General features: G+C 40.4%; 1 protein-coding gene across 3 annotated transcripts in view; it reads left to right on the top strand.

The window, feature by feature from the left end:
* Cln3 (CLN3 lysosomal/endosomal transmembrane protein, battenin) overlaps positions 1-19,045 on the top strand; it is a 20,611-nt gene extending 1,566 nt beyond the window's left edge. Inside the window, exons 1-15 of one of the 3 annotated variants that reach the window (XM_077643771.1) lie at positions 2,305-2,500; positions 5,016-5,061; positions 5,742-5,829; positions 5,909-5,965; positions 6,914-6,987; positions 7,697-7,782; positions 7,863-7,935; positions 8,046-8,077; positions 8,926-9,034; positions 10,955-11,105; positions 11,518-11,586; positions 11,753-11,808; positions 11,906-11,999; positions 12,697-12,837; positions 16,176-19,045. In XM_077643771.1, the coding sequence (XP_077499897.1) occupies positions 2,443-2,500; positions 5,016-5,061; positions 5,742-5,829; positions 5,909-5,965; positions 6,914-6,987; positions 7,697-7,782; positions 7,863-7,935; positions 8,046-8,077; positions 8,926-9,034; positions 10,955-11,105; positions 11,518-11,586; positions 11,753-11,808; positions 11,906-11,999; positions 12,697-12,837; positions 16,176-16,298 (1,257 nt within the window). In that variant the 5' untranslated portion in view covers positions 2,305-2,442 and the 3' untranslated portion in view covers positions 16,299-19,045. Of the gene's footprint in view, positions 1-2,304; positions 2,501-2,562; positions 2,951-5,015; positions 5,062-5,741; positions 5,830-5,908; positions 5,966-6,913; positions 6,988-7,696; positions 7,783-7,862; positions 7,936-8,045; positions 8,078-8,925; positions 9,035-10,954; positions 11,106-11,517; positions 11,587-11,752; positions 11,809-11,905; positions 12,000-12,696; positions 12,838-16,175 lie in introns of those variants that run through there. The other 2 variants (XM_077643772.1, XM_077643770.1) reach the window with 2 other exon arrangements.

Raw genomic sequence — 19,045 nt, 5'->3', positions numbered from 1 at the left:
TCTTAACAACAGTAATAGACGGCACATAATGAACTATTGCCCCATTCATTTCAACATCATGCAAACTTCTTGAGCACATAATACATAAACATTTCTGAATTTCTCAACAGGTTGAATATTTTGTCCAGTGCCCAGCATGGATTTAGAAAAGGCCTCCCCATATCTACTCTGTAAATAATTTACATGATTTTAGAGTGCCAGTAAATTCAGGTAAACATATAGATTCAGTCTTCATGGCCTTACAAAAGCCTTGGACAAAGTCATATATAAAAAGTTGCTTCTTAAATTAGATATGATATTAAGGCACACCCTGCTTATCATTTGGACTTCAGCCTTTCTTTTGAAAAGAGAACAGCATGTTTCCTTCAAGGGTCAATGTTTCCTTAAAATTTCAGAAGGATTCTGGCATTCCCTAAGGCAGTGTTCTTGGACCCTTTTTTTTTAGTGTGGCAGCACCAAAGCTTCCAATCATGAAATAACCCGTTGTCTGTTTGCCTGAAGCAAGCTAGACCTGCTGAAATAAGATACATATCTCTGCAACTGTGCCATGCCTGTTTCGAACCTGCAATGGTGCGAACAGATCAGCTTCACTGGCCACAGCATGAGAGCACTATGCTATCGTCATAACCAGTCACACTTGATGCTAAACTGTCACTCTTTTGCACTGTGTACTGCACATCACCGTCTTCATCAACCTCCATTTATGTGCAATAGATGCACAACACACCGCTGTCGCAGTGCCCTCTCATAAGGTGCGTTAAGCGGTCCCAAAATTTTGTAGTGCTCTACCACAAAGGTCCCCAATCACCGATTTCACTGATATTTGCCTGAAGCCTGACCTTAAAACTCTAGCCTCGAATCGAAAACGAAATGAAACGCGATGGGCTAGTATACGTACTTTGCATTTTGCCAAGTAAGATAAGTCGTTAGTAATTTTTTCTTGCTATATAATGATGATATTGTGAGTGGCATTGTTGTTAAGATTAATTTATGTGCTGTTGTCTCTACTATTTACTCTTAATTAATAGTGGTAGCAACCAATTCAAGTTAAACAAGGCTTTTCAAAAAGCTGTCTTTTGTTGCGAAGGTTGGCAGATGTTGGTGAATTTTCAAAAAAAAATTTTGTGAAAATATCTTGCAAAATGTCCTCTTCATTTCAGATATTCAGTATGTAATGCTTTCCTAACTGAAGTCAAGCATTTTTCAGTTGCTTTATTAAGGTTATTAATTTTGTAACCAGCTCTGTTAATCAAAAACCCTCTTTCTTCAGATGATTGTCAAAGATATTTACACCTGGTGTTTGCCTTTTTGCTAATATATCTATTGTATGCCCCACGTTGGCTGATGCTTCTAGCATCTGGTACATCTACACTCGAAAACATTAGCGAGAGTGCAAATATAAAAAAAAGACCTTCATTTCAGTTATTACAGCTTTGGATACACTTCAATAACACCACTTTTAACAAAGGTTCAACTTCCCAACTTAACCAAAAGAAATATGGTCTTACAGCAGTCAATTAAAAGGCTTTACAAAATAGACATTTCAAATATATCTTTTTTCCGCAAGATATGCTACATGGCACAGGCACACACTAGCAGCAGCTACCTATTCCACTTGCAATAACTGCGTCGATGCTATCTTCCTTTTTTTAGGACTGTTAATGATAGAAATAAGCTTGACAACGATGTAATTTTCCTGCCTTCTTTAAACCTTTTTTCTTTGCTACATTGATCTGTGATTAGTGACAACCTCCTGTTTTATTCGTCTTGGTACATTCTGTTGTGTCTGATGCTTTGTGTTCAGTTCTCTTTACTCTTTGCTCTGCTCTTGTTGCCTGTCGAGCAGTTTGTATCAGGGCTAAAATCCATCTTGCTAAAATCCTGTATGCGATTGCAGTTTCTATAAATAAAATGAATAAATAAATGAATGGCGGGAATCCTTCTACTTGAGGCTGTTCTCTTGCATATGGAAGGCACTCATGGCAAAAACAATAAAGAGATAATCAGTTAAGGTATAAATGATAGTAAAAAATTTGAGCTACCATGCATACAACCTTTTTAGCAGTGACCCATCCACCTGGCTAGATAACATGGTGCTCATTTAATGTTTATTATATTTTACATATTTCTATGAGAAGCACAAACACAAGCAGCAGCTGCATCATAAGTTTTCACTTAATTTTCGGTCTGAATTATATGTGCCAGGTGCATGGTAAAAAAAAAGGGCAACTTCATTTTGTCACATGAAAGATAAGATTAACGTGAAGGTTTCAAGTGTGTTGCAATGAGGTATTTGTCTGGGCTAGTCGGTACATGGTTCAGCGCTGTGTTTATCTCTTTATTAGTCCCATCCTTCGTGCGCTGTGCCTTCGGTTTCAAGTGTTGTGTGTATTTTTTCTACTCCTTTGGAGTGCAACTTGAAGGCTTGTTCTCATTGACTGCATGTGGATGATTTGGTGCAGCTTCATGCAAGGCCTTCTGATGGCTCAAACACATTACGGTATATCATCTAGTTCTTGGTCCTACGTGTTGAAAAATTTTTTTCTTGACAAGTTCTATGGTGGTTGTAGAATCATTCTCTCTCTCTCGTGCCTCTATTCTTGCACTGCTTTGCATCTGTTACTGGTGCATGTTGCTGCAGGTAAGTTTACAGTTACTGATGACTAAACCTAGGAGCCAGGTGGCACTTTTGTGGGCAGCAGTCAGCATCAATGGCAGCTGTTGGTTTGGCATCGCACTTGCTTAAATGTGTGTTTGCAATCTTGGCAAAGCTGCAGCTATGGTGAGAACACATGAAAACAGGTGACAGCATGCATGTGGTGCTGTACAGGGAACGAGAGAACAACTAGCAGCTGAAGGATGAAGCTGCTCTCCACCATAGCAATGAGCAAGTGCTGCAACAGCAGCACTCATCTTGAGGCTGTATGGCCCATAGCAGGGGCGTAGCCAGGTGGGTGGCTTATGGGGCCTTAGCCCCCCTCGAAATTTTTTCGCACTGTTATGCACCGCCGGCCAAAACAACCACCGGCGCTGCAAATCGTGCTGGATTTTGTCTACAATATCTTTTTCACGCTCAAGAAGACATTTCGGTGCGAACATTGCGAACTCGGGCTGGATTTCGTGGCAATTAACGCCCATGCACCTGGAGTCACATAATACAAGGAGCCCCATCCGAGCACAAAGCTTTAGGGGTGTTTCGATGACGAGCAGGCTTGTCGCAGAATCTCGCAGCAGCCACGGTATCTACGGAGGGCATGGATTTCAATTGCCAAACTTTATGCATATAAATTTCTCATAAACTTTGTCCTTTACATAGCGAAGCAGCAAAACCAATGCAAGTAAAAAGCTCTGTTCCTTCAGGTCCATAAACGCGTAATTAGAAAAACATATGACTATTCATTAGCCTTTAAAACCGCAGAAATTTTTGTAGTTTGTTGTAACAGTTAGCATCAAGATAAAATTTATCATGCGAATACGAAAATTACAAGGACATCAATAACCAATTTGAACAACCTTGCTCATTGAAAGCCCGGCCCGCACGGCGTTTCCAAACAAACACTCTCTGATATTGGGTAGTTCAACTTGTCGCATCATATGTGGCTTTCATTTGTCCTTTTCTTTCTTTTTTTAGCTACCTACTTTTACTTCTTTTTTGAACCAGACCAATACCCTTCTTTAATTTTCTGTGCAGACTGACTGTTGCCACTTAGCAGGCAGCGAGCATACACATTTTCGTATTGATTTCTGCCTTCTTCCTCTGTAATTCTATCCATATGGTTCTGTCGAGACCGCAGCGTGGCCCAAATACATATCCCAATTTCTGCGATCATAGTTATATTCTTGCAAGATAGTCTGTCTTTCTATGCGTAAAGGTTACGATCTCCGATTGCAAAACATGTTTATTTGGCTTCTTTGACATATTATATAGAGCAACTTAGGTATGTAGATTTATTATAGAATATATTTAACAATGACAATACATTTAAATATCATCTTGGCATGTTTTGTGTATACATTCAGTGAAGTTTGTTTCCAGCGACACTTTTTTGCCCTTTCTCAAGCTGTGTCTTTGCATTTGTGACATTCCATTGTATCTTCACACTTCTAATGTATATTTTGCAGAACTCCTGCTTTTTATATCTGCTCTCTGTTGCGACTATAATTTCGATGCAATTACTTAAAATACTTGACCAATGACAGCTGCGCCCACGCAATACATTGGAATGAAGGACAGTGTCACTCAGATTTTTTCGTGGCCATTGCATATGTACAAAATTGTAAACAAGGTTCTTGAATGACTAAGATTTGTTAAAATATTTGTCCTCAATTGATTATTCATATCAGAGATATGCACTACTTTGGTGGTTTCCAACTGATATAGTTCTAAAATTCCTGAGACATTTTCTTTACTTACTAAATAGACAAAAAAGATAGAAGCATTGATATCAGTTATTTCTTCCACAGTTTTTGGGACATACGAATATGTTCTTTTATGAAAAATACATATTTTACATGTCTTGACAGTGCTTAGCGTTCAAGAATTCGTTTTCAGCATCATATACACAATAGCATTGGCATTGGCAATGCAATTATGATTAATGTGTTTGATCCCTCTACAAATTCTATAAGGAGGCCCCCCCTCAAACAAAATTTCTGGCTATGCCACTGGCCCATAGTACCACTCTGTTCTGTAAGTTGGAGTTCACTTACTGGGTAATTATTTGGCTATGCCTGTGGTTAGCAATGCAGAAAAATTTAATGTATAAGTAGTGTGTAGCATCACCCTTTATGTAACTGAGTAGGTGTTGTGTTAATTTCTGTGCACAGATTTTGAAAAGTGTAACGCGGATAAACCCATAGTGTGCTGTAATGGCAAAACACTACACCACAATGAAACCAGAGAACTGATCATTGCATAGTTGTAGGGCAGTAATGCTGCTATTTCTACATTGCATTTGTCTCAGTATTGTGGATATTTGTGATCTTAACAACAATCTTTTCCCTTTACACCACAGATCATGGAGATAAACTCAGGCGCACACGCAATCTTGCAGGCTTTTGGTAATGATTATTTTTTCCCATATTTATTCCAATAAAGGTCTTATATTGACAATAGATATGGCTTCCTGTAGAGTTCTAAAGGAAGATGAGTTGATTAATGCTTTATACACAGAAAAGTTGTTTTTAAGGACCTAATATGGAATAGAGGCTGCTCGCTTGATTTCATTGAGTTGGGCATTTAAAGAGCGATTACAATAACCTAGCATGAAATACAATAGGGTCAGCTTCTGTTTGCAGCTGTTGTTTGGTCTTCCAAGAATTCAGAAATTGATCGGTGTTTGTATTTAGAACGTCTCACATGGAGGTCATCCTCGACACTAATAAATTCATCTGTTCTGCGAGTTGTCATGGCCAGTTTATGTTCTTTCATCATGAAAGCATAACTGAAAGAGCATGCCTAAAATGTGGCTGCCTTTCATCAAATACGATGGACTGAGGCATTCTAGAGCTATAAACATAGTTGTGAAACATAATGGTCCTGTGGACAAGTGTGCATTCGTTATTGACTGCATCTTACATTCAGCTGTGACGTGGAGCAGTGAAAAACGAAGTCCTATGATGCTGTCCCCTTTCGCCTGTCTCATCTCATTGCGTACTGAGCTGTGGCTTGTAATTCACAATGTTATGGCCACTTTCCCAAAGGAACAATCTAATGAGCATACATATGTGATTCATTCCAGGCTGTTGGGGCTTTGCAACAATTATGCATACGTGGTTATGCTTAGTGCAGCATTTGATATCCTCAACAAGGATCTTGGTCCTCATAATGTAAGAACCCTACAGCCATGAGTGATTTATTTGCTTATTTCATTTGCTTGCATTACAACATCCTGCTGTCCTCACCTAGGTTACGGTGGATCCACATCCACCGAACAGCACAAGGTGCAATCCAACATCCACAGGGGTAAGTTGCTCTTTTCAAGTGGCATATCTGTTACTGATCCAAGTTTTCCATTTTAACATGTACAATCCTGATTCTAGGATAATCCTTATGTGTTACCTGTTACTCTTTTTTTTTTTTTCAACTGTTAGCATGGTAGATGTATTTAAACAGGCTTTTCTGAAAAACAGGAGCAATACATAAACAGCAGGCTGGTGTTTTCTGCCAGGATCTGAACAGCTTACTGAAAACAGTTTATGTTCTATATCAGAAATGTGGAATCACATCATGTACATTGTGCATGTTTTGATTAACAAAGTAAATATTGTTGAGCCCTTCCCTCATTTCTGTTTGTGTTCAGTCATATGTAAATGGAACCAGTTTTGTGTGAGTGTTGTTTATACTGGAAATTTCCATACATGATTATATATTATGTGGTTTTGAGAGCGATCTACATCTTGTTCCTCTTCCATCAATCAATGAAATGCTGTTGTTTTAAGGTTACAGAAATTTGAGTAACAAAAAGTGGTGTCCTAGACTCACAGCTGCAAACAAGTGGTCACTTGCCAGCCACTGCCCATGGTGTATGGATTGTTTTTGGATCTTATATAATGATGCCATGTGCACACTGGTTAATAATGCCATAATCACATTGATGCATTAATATGGGCTACTATAACTTCTTTTAGTGATTATTGTGCTGTTTCATAGTTATTGATGTCATTTGCATGGGATGTCTAATCTCGCATGTCGTGAGTCTGAATTCTGATTGATTTCACATGCACTGACATTCTTGTGCACTTTATTTGTGTGACTCCCTTAATGCCGCCTATTTATTGCTTGTCCCCATCTTCTTCCATTCAGCTTGCTTTTTGCTGCAGTATGAATTAATATTCTTCATTTTAGAAAGTACATATTACAGCAGTGTTGATGAAATGGTGAATTGCTATCACTGCTGTCTCTATCTTCCAGGCAATCCTACTTGCAGATATCCTGCCTGCCCTATTTATAAAGCTCACTGCCCCTTTCTTCAACATCAGCACAAGGTGCGACTATCCCAAATAAGAAAACAGTCTGGCATGCATCTGCTTTTTTGCATTTTTAGAGGTGGGCTTCATACATGACTAGTGCGAACAGCTTGCATTTATGCCACACTGTTTACTGAATTTCACTGTGATGGAACTCAATGGCAAAAAACAGCTGATTGTACAATACTTGAGCCGTATGTAGCTTCAGATCACACAGCTCTTTGCAATAGCCAGTGATAGCCCTCATGTACAGTTTGTGTCATACTTAGAGGGAATGCGAGAAATGGTTAAACGGGCTCTTAATGCAGAGAAAAGTAGCTTTCATCACAAAGCGGGAACATGGCTTCAGGCTGCTCCTCTTGAGCTTTCGGCGCCTGTTCTTCGCTTCGCAGTGAAACTTACTTTTCTTTGCATTAAGAGCCAATTTAACGATCTTCGCAAACCGTCTAAGTATGACACATACTTTCACTAGCCAGACAGATGCATGTTCACATGGAAGATTTTTAATTAAGCTGAAGAAATAAACAGCCTCTGTGCCAAATTTGTGTAAATATGCTGCATATGGATATTTGCAGCGAGCTGCTCATAAGAGCGGAGGACATACATATGCATGTAAATAAAAACTACAACAGCAACCACTTTAACCAAACAGTGCTGAATATTCATTGGTGTGGTTAAACATGAAAGAAAAATGTAAGTGAATCAAATTTTCTCTCTCTTTTGCCAGCATTCAAGTTACCGCTGTTGTTCTGCTTTCCTGCTCAAGTTTTCTTATGACCTCTTTCACTATTGCGAAGTGGATGTCCTTTCTTGGTGAGCAAATCACGAATCCCCCCAGCTGATCTTCTATTCAGTTATTGCTGTACAAGCATTGTTGGATTGAATTATTGCAGGGGTTGTCTGTGCTGCCATTGGAAGTGGCCTGGGCGAGATCACATTCCTTGCTTACTCATCGTACTTTGAATCGTAAGTTTCTATTTCCACAAGACTGGTAGGTAATGGCATGGCAGATTTTGATGAAAGAGGTGATAAGGACTCTGCCTGAGTTGTTTGTTGATACCTGTTCTTATCTGCAGGGATGTGATATCAACTTGGTCATCCGGCACAGGTATGCAACTCATTCGCTGCTGTTTGTGATCGTGTCATCTGCACTTCATTGCAATAGCATTTTTAAGTCCAGAATAGCAGTATTTCTTTTCGGGCTTTAATTGAGGAAGTTCACTCAGATGCATGGACATTGATATTAAGGCAAAAAAAAAATGCGTAAAGTGAAAGATCAACACGTCAACACGTCATCATTCACTGAAGATGTCCACCCCTCATGAAAACCCCTACCTAGGGGCATTTGGGGAATAATAAATAAATAAATGAATAACTAAATCAAAACAGCCATGAAATGTATAGAATTCAAACAAGAGGTACATGTGGCTTTTACAAAAATTAAGGATCCTTTTGTTTCTAATATTTGAGGGCTTTTCACATAAAAATAAAGGTTAAGATAGGTGTGTGTCAATGTTACGTTGAGTTATTCTGTGCAGAGCAAAAAGTATGGTGTCAAATTCATTTTGTAAAATTTATGAGAATGATTTTTTTTTTTGCCTTGTTATTTCATCTGTAGATGTACCTGTTAAGTTTGAACTTGCTGAAGATTGTCTCTATTAAAGAGTAAGGAATGTTGCTAGAGAACTGTACAGTTACTTTGCAATTCCTTGGAAAGTCCAGTGTTGTTGTTTGGACTTACTGTTGGAAAGTGCACTGCACTAGCTTAGCACATTGCTCTAGTCTCTTTATCACTTTGCCTAATTGGAAGCCACCATTCCATCTGTCTACTGCGACCATACACTACAATGTTTTGTTTGGAGAAAATGAATAGAATAGAGCACATTTTGCATTGCAACTTCTTGCAGCCCTGTGCAGAAACTGCCTGCTCTGATTTGATCTGTGTGTGCTCATTAGGTGGCGCTGGCGTCCTGGGTGCCCTGTCTTATGCTGCCATGGCATCAGTCTTGACACCTGAGACGACCCTTTTGGTCATGCTGTGTGTACCAGTGATGATGGCAGTCAGGCAAGTGCCACTCTTGGGATCAAACCTTATCTGTAGTTGGCCTCATTTCAATGGGGGCAAAATGGAAACATGCCCATGCCTGTGCATTATGCGATGTCATTGCATGTTGGAGAACCCCAGGCACCCTAAAATAACCGGGAGCTGTTGCAGCATCTCTCGCAGCCCATTTTCAGCATTGTGAAATTAAGCCCTGCATACAATACAATACTAAACATCATTTTTTTTACATTTGTGGAACAAATGTGGTAAACACTTGAAGCAGCATCTTGAAACAAAACTGTGCAGAATACATAAAACTAGGTATTGCTAGAACAGCAGCACATGATTAACCACTCAGTTCACTTCAGGATTTGGGCTGCCACAATGGCTCAGTGGTCATGGTGCTTGGCTGCTGGCCTGAAAGACATGGGTATGATCTGGGCCATGGTGGTCGTGTTTCAATGGAGGTGAAATGCTAGAGATCCATGCCCCTTTTTTGTTTCCATTTTTACCACTACGCACATACCTTTGTTTGCTTTTGAGCATTTTGTTAACAGTAAAAGTGCATTTCCCTGGAGTTGTAGAAGCATGAATTGTTCAAAAGGGAGCTTTCTTCAAGTTTTATGTTAAGCAAAACGATAGTGAATTTCGTAATGAAAGTCGAAGTTTGCCTCCTAAGTGACAGTGTTAGATCAACATCTTAAAGGGACTATGCAATGAATAAAAAGTTGCTTGTAAATGTTTTCAATGCTTAGAAATGATGCTAAGAAGCATTCACACCAAGTGAATGCTTCGGAACTGAGCCGGCAATTTATTATGAATTTTTAAAAACCGTGTTTTTTAAAATTCGCGGGCCGATTGGTGTGCTCGTAGTGACCGATTTTGAAACTAAAATCGTGAAAAAGACGTCACTGTACCCATGACGTCGCCAGGGCACCACACGCTCTCATTCGCTGGAGCCACGGCAGCCACAACGTCACGGGCACACTTCCGGTAGCCGTGAAAATCATCTGCTCAATCGTCTGCTCATGCCGCCGCGCGACCCTTTCGGGCAAGCACGAGCCAGGGCATTGCCTTCGCGCATATGGTTTCAATTTTCCTCTGCCGCCTCCTTCTGTCGAGAGTTCCGGATCCACTCGCAGTGGCTCGCCGAGTCGATACTGTCGTCGCTGGTGTTCAGCCGGTACGGTGTGAACGCATAGGGCTCGATGCCCATCACGGCCGTAAGAGCGAGCAGTCGCGCCTCGAGGTCCAGGTCCATTACTGCTAACTAGAACAGATGACAAGCAAAGAAACCCGACGCGCGCCGCAACCATGCCGCCGACGCTGCTGCTAGGGTGCTAGGAGCGACAACCGGAAGTTGCAAAAGGAACGGCGGCGGATGACGTATACAAGGGCAGGGCCCAGTCCCAGAGCTCTCTTCTTTATTTTTGTCTGGTGCCCCGCGTGTACGAGTTGAGGGGGAGAGGAGGAGCATAATTTTTAATCGTCTATATCTTCGTTGTTATTGATGCTAGCTTAAAAATTCTTGCGTTGGGGTGACAACTCATGAAATGCCTATCTCTCGTCTGCTTTACTTAATCTCAATTAATTTATTGCATAGTCCCTTTAACATCTTGCCAAGTGGAAATAGAATACGCCACATGGTTGAAGCACCATCATCACTGCTAGCCAACTTATGTCCACTGCAAAACAAAAGCTTTTGTCATTGGCATGATTACCCCTGTACATCAGTTATCATTCCCAGCATTGCATGAGAACTGTATACCGGCATTTTTTTCTGTTATTGTTTCTGTTCTGTGAGACTATTTTCATGCAGATCTGTGCTTAGCACCTTGAAAATTTATGTAGATAATGCTTCAAGTTGGGACATTGCTGAAGGTAGAGACTAGCAAGACATGACTACGAATTGCTGATGTGCATTTCTTATGTCCCTTGCAGTTTCTGGGGCATTCTAGTCCATCCAAGACTGCGCTCAAGAGAGCCCAGCGTAGTCGTGCCTGACGAAGAACCACTTCTGAGTTGCAGCAGCGGCTGTTCAGAGCAAATCAAAAGCACGCTCACATTCATGCAAAAGCTGAAGCTTATTAAGGTTAGTTGAGGCACAGCCATCATTAAATACGCAGCTCAAAAGCATAAAGTATTGACAGTCACTCATAAGTAGAATGAGAGGTGAACGACGGAAGAGGCAGTGACATAAAAAATACAGGTACTACTGACGCTTTCTCTATTACCGAACAGAAACTGCTAAAAGCAATTACCCATCATTGTTTATTTATTGTATACAGTAATTAATTCCAATAAATTGCTAGGTTAATGGTGAACAAAATGGTCTCATTAGCATTAAAAGACTGCTTTGGCTTCACACTTGCCGCTGAGTTCTTTTACAGCTGTGATCATTTTAGGTTTTAACTTGTTTACATAACCAGATATGTTAGTGGCTAAATACACACTTTTTTGGCTTGTCTAATTATGTACACAAGTTTGTACCACTTTGATTTCAGCCACTGCTCAGGTTCATGATTCCTCTTGGGCTTGTCTACTTTGCCGAGTACTTCATAAACCAAGGACTGGTATGTGCTGATCTTTCTTCTTCCATTTTATTACACATCCTAAGTGAATTACCTTAGAGCTTGTTTATTCTTATGGCTCATTGTGATGGTACTGGGCACCTCTATCCGAGCCTGAACTAACCAAGTCCAACTACAGTATTTACATGAAGCCTTTGTCTCGTTGCAGCTTGAGCTAATTGTGTTCAGGAACACAAAGCTTACACACAAGGAGCAGTACAGGTGGTAAGCACTTGGCTATATTCTTGCCGAACTCTTTTGTAGAAAAGACAAGATCACCAGTTTGTCGCTTCAAACACTGTGACATTGTTCTCTGTTTCAGGCTTCAGGTTATGTATCAAGTTGGCGTGCTCATTTCACGGTCTTCTGTAAATTTTATACAAATAAGAAAGCTGTGGCTCCTTCCATTGTTGCAGGTTTGTCATCAATATTTCTCCTGGGTGTATACATACTGCTATAAGTGTGGCGAAATGCCTTGTGAACAAATCTTCTGCCTTGATTGTATCCTCACAATATATACATTGAATTAAGTATGAAACAAATGTGATAGCACATTGTAAAAAAAGGAAAAAAGAATTTTTGTACCAAGTGTCCACTTGGTGTAAACGGGCTAGAGGTCCAAGCCACTAAGAGTATTGGAGCTATACCCTAGAACAATAATTCTGCGGATATCACCTTTATAGCACACTGACTTTCTGAAGCAGCAGAACTGGGTACAGCAAAGGAAATTTGCCTCTCTGGATACTGCCAATTTGATGTCATCAAATTGTGAACAAGAATAAAAGAATGGAACACTTTTCAGCTAGTTTCACATTAATTCAGATCACTACCTTGCAAATAATGAATGTGGGTGCAGTGACACAAAGTACAGTCAGAATTATTTGGTACCCCTTTTAGCACACTTAAGCTTTGTGATGCTGCCTTCAAAGTGGGATCAGAACATGGTGATGATGATAATTGGCGCATGCATTCAGAGAAGCCATGCGCACATTACAATCGGTGCAATGCCACAGGAGGTGCAGAACAACATATGGTTGGCTTCAGAATGTGACTTGTTTTCCTGGAGTACAAAACTGCTTGCAAGTTATATTAATGTCATAATTTTTTCTGCAGTTTGCCAACATGGTCTTCATCCTTTCGGAGGCCTATTTCCTCTTCCTGCCCAGCTTCTGGATTGTAGTTGTCGTCGTACTGTACGAAGGCCTCCTCGGCGGAGCAGCCTACGTCAACACTTTCTATCGGATCTCTAAAGACGTGAGTTCACTCTGTTGAGCAAAACATGTTGGCCATTGATAAACAGTACTCTGCAGCTTAAAATCGATTGTGACGATTATGTGATAGAAACTCGATCATCATCTTGGCATGCATTTCATATATGTCAGCGTGTCTTGCAAGCAATTGTGACACGCCCCAGTTTCAGTCAGTGACTTTTATTAATTGTCATGTTTGTTTACTGGCTCAGGAAATTAACAAAATGGTGCTGCTTGCAAGACTCATAAATGAATGCGTGGGTGCTACAATTTTTGGAAGCGCCATTGTGGCAAAATTGATCATTTAAGCTTCGCCTCCGTCACAGCTTTCGATTCCATTTTTGAGCTGAGCTTTGTGCTGTGCTTTATTATCACAGTGCAGATGTCAAAGGTACAGCTGTTTGTTCAGTTGCTTATTGTAGTAAACTGTAAGGCAAGGCGCAGCAGTCATAGCTTTGGCTGCGTGATGACTTGCATAGAATTAGTAGTCGTTTTGTTTAAGCTACTGGAAAAACAAAGTAGATGGAAGACAAGAATTGTGTTTCTTTGTAAAGAAAAGGAAGCTTATATTACTGCTTCTCAGCTTGTATGGTCTGAAGAGAGAGAGAAAGAACTTTATTATGACATGGCATTGAGTGTCAAGAATATCCTGTGCCAAGGTCCCCAAAGGGACCTGGCCTATCAGCTGGTCTGAGGCTAGCCAGGCTTAACACTTTGGGAGAAGGGGTATGGGCAATGGGGAGATTGAATGCCAGCAAGGCAGGAGAAAAGGGGATGTTCCAGATTAAAAGTGCACTAAAGAGGAAACTGAACTAGTCTCTTTACCATAAGAACTCCATCTACACGTTGCGAGCATTCTTGAGAAACTTCGAATTATAATCCTGTGCGGCCGATTTCCCTGATTTAGATCGGATTAAACGTCCCGGCTCTGGCCTCTTTTTGAACTCAACGCTGAAGGTAGGAGGAGTCAACCAGCATGTGGAGTGCCTTTCAGCCAGTCCCGTGGCAGCTTCGTTTTCGTTTTTATTTTGTTTTTTAGGTTTCTGTGACTAAGTAGTTTCAGTCGCAGACAACATAGCCACAAATTAGGCCCATGGAAATAAAAATATGCGTGGACTCTGATTTATACATCACTCCGCCGATCGCAAGGCGGCAAGCTGCCACGGGACTGGCTGAAAGCGACTCCACGTATTGGTTGACTCCTCCTACCTTCAGCATTGAGTTTAAAAAAATGGTGGGAGCCGGGACGTTTAATCCCATTTAAATTAGGGAAATCGGCCGCACAGGACAATAATTCGAAGTTTCTAAGAATGCTCGGAACGTGTACATCGAGTTCCCACGGTAAAAAGACGAGTTCAGGTTCCTCTTTAGTACACCTTTAACATAGGGTTCGTGGCAGTTCAGCAAGCGGGGGAGGGCCAGACACAGTGCTTATATCTCATATCACTGAGCCTTAGCTGCTATTCGCACAAGGAGAGCCTGCAGAGGCAAAGTTGCTTCTTAGTGTTCCAGTTGCTGGTGGTGAGAATTGCCTTTAAAGAAATCAAAGCCTATTTCTGTCACCAAATCAACTGAGAGTATGTAATCTTTGTTGATCAAGAATCCTAATAAGCCTACCTGATGACATATTTTATATATAGATTGAAATATTGATGTATAAAACTATTTCGTGGTCGCCTTTATGTTCAATATAACCAGAATCAACTGTATCTCGTCACAAAATTTTACGCCTAAAATGCTTAAAGGTGGCTTTGTGTGAATTTCAAGAAGCAAATTTGACGAAGCTGAAGAGGATCTGCTGGAGAGTTCATTCAAAATCTGTTTGACCCCTGTTGTGCTAAAATGGGGTTCTCACTAGTTGTCGAACTAGTGACCCGCGGAGCGGAAGTTGGACATGTTATTTGGACCTTTAAGAAGCATACATAGCTCCAAAAGATCAGATGGGAATTTAAAAATAACATCAAATACAAGGGAACTAAGTATCTATACATAACACAAGATGGCACTGGGCTGTCAGCTGCAGTTGTTTCATGCTTAGACCTATTGGCAGAGATATCTCAGTGTTAAATGCGCTAATGGTGGAGGGCAACCCACATAGCAGTGAAAATGTTTCCAACCTTTACTCCAGTTTGCGTAGTTTTATTGTTTCAGATATTGTGAAATGGACTGCAGCCTATTTGAGTGGTCGTGTACAATCTATATGCATTGGAAACTGCATGTTTAATTCACTAGAAGTTTAGTTTGGGGTTCCACTATTGTTTTTTATTTATATCAGTGACTAATGTTCTTGTTTCAGCCTGTAAAAATAAAACTTTTCACCAATGATTTTAATTTACTCCAGAATGCTAAATACAACTGATCAAATTAAAATAAAGCAATGCCTGCAAGGTTTATGTGAGTGATGCGTAAAGCAGGCAGTGGAGATTAATTTCTTGAAGTCAACATTAGCTCATATAACCAGAAAAAACTGCTTTATTTTGGCTATAAAATTAGTGAAGACTTCTTCGAATACATGTAGCTTTAAGTATTTAGGAGTAATTATTCATCATGATCGGTGCTGGCACAACCATGTGGAGGCCAGCTTCTCCAGATAACTCAGGATCAAATAAAAATAAACTAGCTGCCACTGTGGCTTAGTGGTTATAGCGCTTGGCTGCTGACCTGAAGGACACAGGTTCGATCCTGGCTGTGGAGGTCGCATTTGAATGGAGGCGAAATTCTAGAGGCCCATGTCCATGTCAGCACTCGTTAAAGAACCCCAGGTGGTTGAAATTATCTGGAGTCCTCCACTACAGCGTTCCTCACAGCCTGAGTCGCTTTGGGACGTTAAACCTCTTAAGCATAAACATGAACAAAAACAAACAAAGAAACATATATTCATCCTCCTCTAAAACACAGTACAAGTTAAAACTGCAGTGCCACAACACAGCCTCATAAAACACTCCTTGATGGTCCCCAAACCCCTTTCTTTCCCTCTTGTATTACTTTGTGGCGCTGCATTCTAGACTGTGCTGCAGTAGCACAATATGCCAGAGTTCGAACGTCTTTTTGGGAATTTTACTACAGGAAATGAGAGAATTAAGAACTGATCATGCTTTTTGTTGTCAATTCTCGCTTCTCGATTCATGCTTTCACGCATGCATTTTTTGTTATTCATTACTGATCTTGTATTCATGCTTTGACCACACTTTCTGATGGTGTATTGGCAGTGCCTAGAATTCCTTTTTTAACAATTCTTCTCCTGTAATGACCCTCAAATGAGGGCTGCAGCATTAATAAATAAATAAATAAATAAATGTGGTGGCAATTTTAAAATTTTTGTTCGTTCCGTTATGTTTTCAGGTAGCTCCTCAACACCGTGAATTTTCTCTGCGCATTGCATCGCTGGCGGACAGCACGGGCATTGCCTTGGCGGGCGCTATTGCACTGCCAGTTCATGATGCAATGTGCCTTTTAGACTACTGAGGTGCGGGGCATTGCAGCTGTCGTGGCCAACATATCAGAAGCAGCCACTGTGTAGTGCTACACTGAATGGAATTTGCAACTCCAATAATTTCAGCTTAAACAAAGTACTCACCCAGTAGCTTTTCAGAGCAGCAAAACAATATGCAACAACAGTAATGACAGAGGATACCTACTTAGTATTTGATTAGAGGTTAGTCCCTCAGTTGACTTCAGCAGTCAGTTTTTGGTGGCTGCTAGTCAATTTTCCTCTTCAAGGATAAGCATCCTTCAAGTCTGACACAATACTTGCAACATAACAGTAATGTTGCTTTACACTGTTAGTATGTTGTAACTTGTTCATGGAAGGAGTGTAAACATATAACAACTGGAGGATAGTGAATGGAGTCAAACTGTCCTTACCGACTTCAGCGATACTAACACAGAATAGGAAATTGTTAATAGGTACAGGATACAAGCTATATAACAGTGACCAAAGTCCTTCAGGAGTGAGTGTTGATGGACTTGTCTGTGACCTTGTTTTCTGGGCTGCCACATGATGATTTTGGCAATGAGTAATTGACTCTTACATCAAGCTAAGTGCTACTTATGTGGGACCATACTTTACTATTTACTTGGATCATCGAGGGCGGCTTTTGGTTTAGTAGATACGTCATGTTTCTTGAAAATTAAGATGGCAAGCACTTAACAGCGTGCATGTCATATTTGTAAACATCTCAGAAGTCAAGGGCGATACATTGGGTTCACAAAGAGGTGCATGCCATTCCATGTCTAGCATAAAAACACTGCATATGCAAGCCTGGTTCAAGCGGTTGCTGAAGCTAAACTGATTCCATGCTGCTACTGAAGTCGTTTGCCGCTTAGCGTCTCAAGTAAAGACGTTTTTCGCATAATGCAAGGCAAGAAACAGTTGCTCAACCAATATTGCCAACAGTACATATAAGCATGTAAAAAATACTTTTAAATTTGATACAATATTTTTCTGGTTCATACATCAGCACTGTACTTACTCTGAATAAGTATGGGCATCTTTAAATTGCTATTTTTTTAGTATTTCACACTTTTATCATTATGATCATGTGTGTGTGGAATTTATATAAACTTGTGCTTAAATGTCGCCTCGTCTCTGCCTTAAAGTAGAAAGAGTTGTCACATGCCACACTTTAGCCTGTGACATTCCGTAGTGAGAACATTTTATTAGCATTGTATTGAAGGTATGATGTGGACATGGACATTTTTTTTTACTCATATTGTTTCTTTTCTTGTATGCTTTTACCATACAAAGTCCCAGAGTGAAACAAGCGGGCTCATGGCTAGCCTCCTTGAGTGATCTGTATGGTGATCCCTTGTCTGAACCTAAGCAAATTGCTACTGACGTGTTATTTCAGGCTATTTTAAGTAGCAAGTTTTGTGACTGTTTGTTTTAACTTCTTTTTGTGCTGTAATTTGTGCAGTGTTATGAGGAACTTTGTCAATGTGTGGTTTGTTTTTGAACCACGAATGAACTTGCTATTGGATGTTCATGACAAGATATGAAAGTGTGGAAATTACTGGATTGACTGATTGGTTCATGCTGTAGAGCTGTATTTTTCATTCGGTAGACTCGCAGTTGAATGCAGTCATATTTAACATTACAGTAGTCAACTTTCGACATCAAATATGATGTCATTTTACTGCATGCCATGATTTGGCTGGACACATGCAGTGGCATCACTATGGCCTTTTTCTTTTCTTTCTTGCTGTTCTGATGCATTCATACTTGCACTTACTGTTCACACACATATTCAAGAAAACTGCTCCAAGACAAAGTATCACTCATTTTATCAGACACTGATGGCTGTCATTTCTGAGAAAAAAATTTATGAAGTGTAGCCATTGAACTTCCTGGTCTCATATTCTAGCGATTAGTTGGTTGCGAGAAAAAGTGTGTTGTCACCATCGATGCTTGACATTAATGAAGCCTTTTTGTTAAAATATGCATATTTCACATCCACTAAACACCCACTATATCGACTCACCTAATATGGTTATCTAATGGTTCGGTTTTTAAACCTAAGCGTGGCCTTGTGGTAGAGCATCCGCCTCGCATCTGGGAGGTGCTGGGTTCGATCCCCAGTGCTGTCAGCTACCCACCAGTTTTCCAATGGGTACAAGATTTCTCCCGGCCTGGTGCTCGGCTCTTCTGGGGTGAGATGCTTGGGAAAAAGGTCCTGGACCAAACTGGACCCTGGACCATTGACGGGCCAGTGTTTAATTCCGCCATCAAGCAACCCTAAATCCGCCTCATGCGGTAAACGCCCACTTATAATATTGTATAATATAATAATATTGGTGTTTACAGTCTCTCTGATTGTATTGCATTTAACCTCAAATCCTTGCTGGTGTAATCAATGCCCTAGCAAGTCTTGAAATGCATGTAAAAATAAATCAGCAACACAAGAACTCGACAAAGTTAGCAAAGAAATTAACAAGAACTGTCCATTGCAAACTGTGTTTGTCCTTGATGTGCACCATCCTGTGATCACTCTGAGCGACGTGCAGAACTTTATATTTTTATTACTCATGTAACAAGTCCTAAACTCGCTCTAGGCCATACCTAGCAACATTGTGCCTAGATTTTAGTCAAGAGATGAACGCTGTGGGAACAGCAAGGGAGTAACAAGTTGTATGAACTTTTATTTTTTGCTATATGTTCACCACTAGCTACTTATATGCTTCCTATTGTGATTAAACTTGTTTTTACTCACCCA

The sequence above is a fragment of the Amblyomma americanum genome, chromosome 11, assembly GCF_052857255.1.
Source record: "Amblyomma americanum isolate KBUSLIRL-KWMA chromosome 11, ASM5285725v1, whole genome shotgun sequence".
Classification (NCBI taxonomy): Eukaryota; Metazoa; Arthropoda; class Arachnida; order Ixodida; family Ixodidae; genus Amblyomma; species Amblyomma americanum.
The sequence above is the reverse complement of the archived record's forward strand: the minus strand, read 5'-3'. Positions and strand labels throughout refer to the sequence as shown.